This window comes from Buceros rhinoceros, unplaced genomic scaffold (genome assembly GCF_000710305.1).
Source record: "Buceros rhinoceros silvestris isolate BGI_N320 unplaced genomic scaffold, ASM71030v1 scaffold26872, whole genome shotgun sequence".
NCBI classification, from domain to species: Eukaryota; Metazoa; Chordata; class Aves; order Bucerotiformes; family Bucerotidae; genus Buceros; species Buceros rhinoceros.
The window spans coordinates 2,147-2,491 of NW_010399862.1; the positions used below are offsets into that span (position 1 = coordinate 2,147).

Below are 345 nucleotides of genomic sequence, written 5' to 3' on the forward strand. Positions count from 1 at the left end.
CAGAAGATCCGGGATGGGTGGCAGGTACGGACAGAGGCGTGTGGACCTGCTCTTGCCCCAGCACAGCCTCCCCCTTAGATCAGGCCAAGACTGGGGTGTGTGGACACTCGCCCTTAGCTTGGAGACAGCTGGAGCTGGAGCTGTGACGTTCAAAACTTGCCAGCTTTCTGGTGTCTCTTCCTGCAGCGGGGAAGCTGCTCCTTCATCCCAGCTTCATCCCAGCTGGCTCTGGTGGGAGGGGCTGGGCTTTAGTCCAGTGTCACGTTTCCCAGCTCACTGGCAACCAGCAGCTCCTCGCGGTGGCTAGCGGGATGCTCTCCTTAAGTCTTCTCTGACCCTGTTCCT

General features: G+C 59.7%; 1 protein-coding gene across 1 annotated transcript in view; it reads left to right on the forward strand.

The window, feature by feature from the left end:
• Positions 1–345, forward strand: part of LOC104489495 (glycogen phosphorylase, liver form-like) — a gene marked incomplete at both ends in the record, with an annotated part of 4,779 nt that overhangs the window by 593 nt on the left and 3,841 nt on the right. The window contains 1 exon segment of the mRNA XM_010131660.1: positions 4–24. Coding sequence (XP_010129962.1) covers positions 4–24 — 21 coding nt within the window.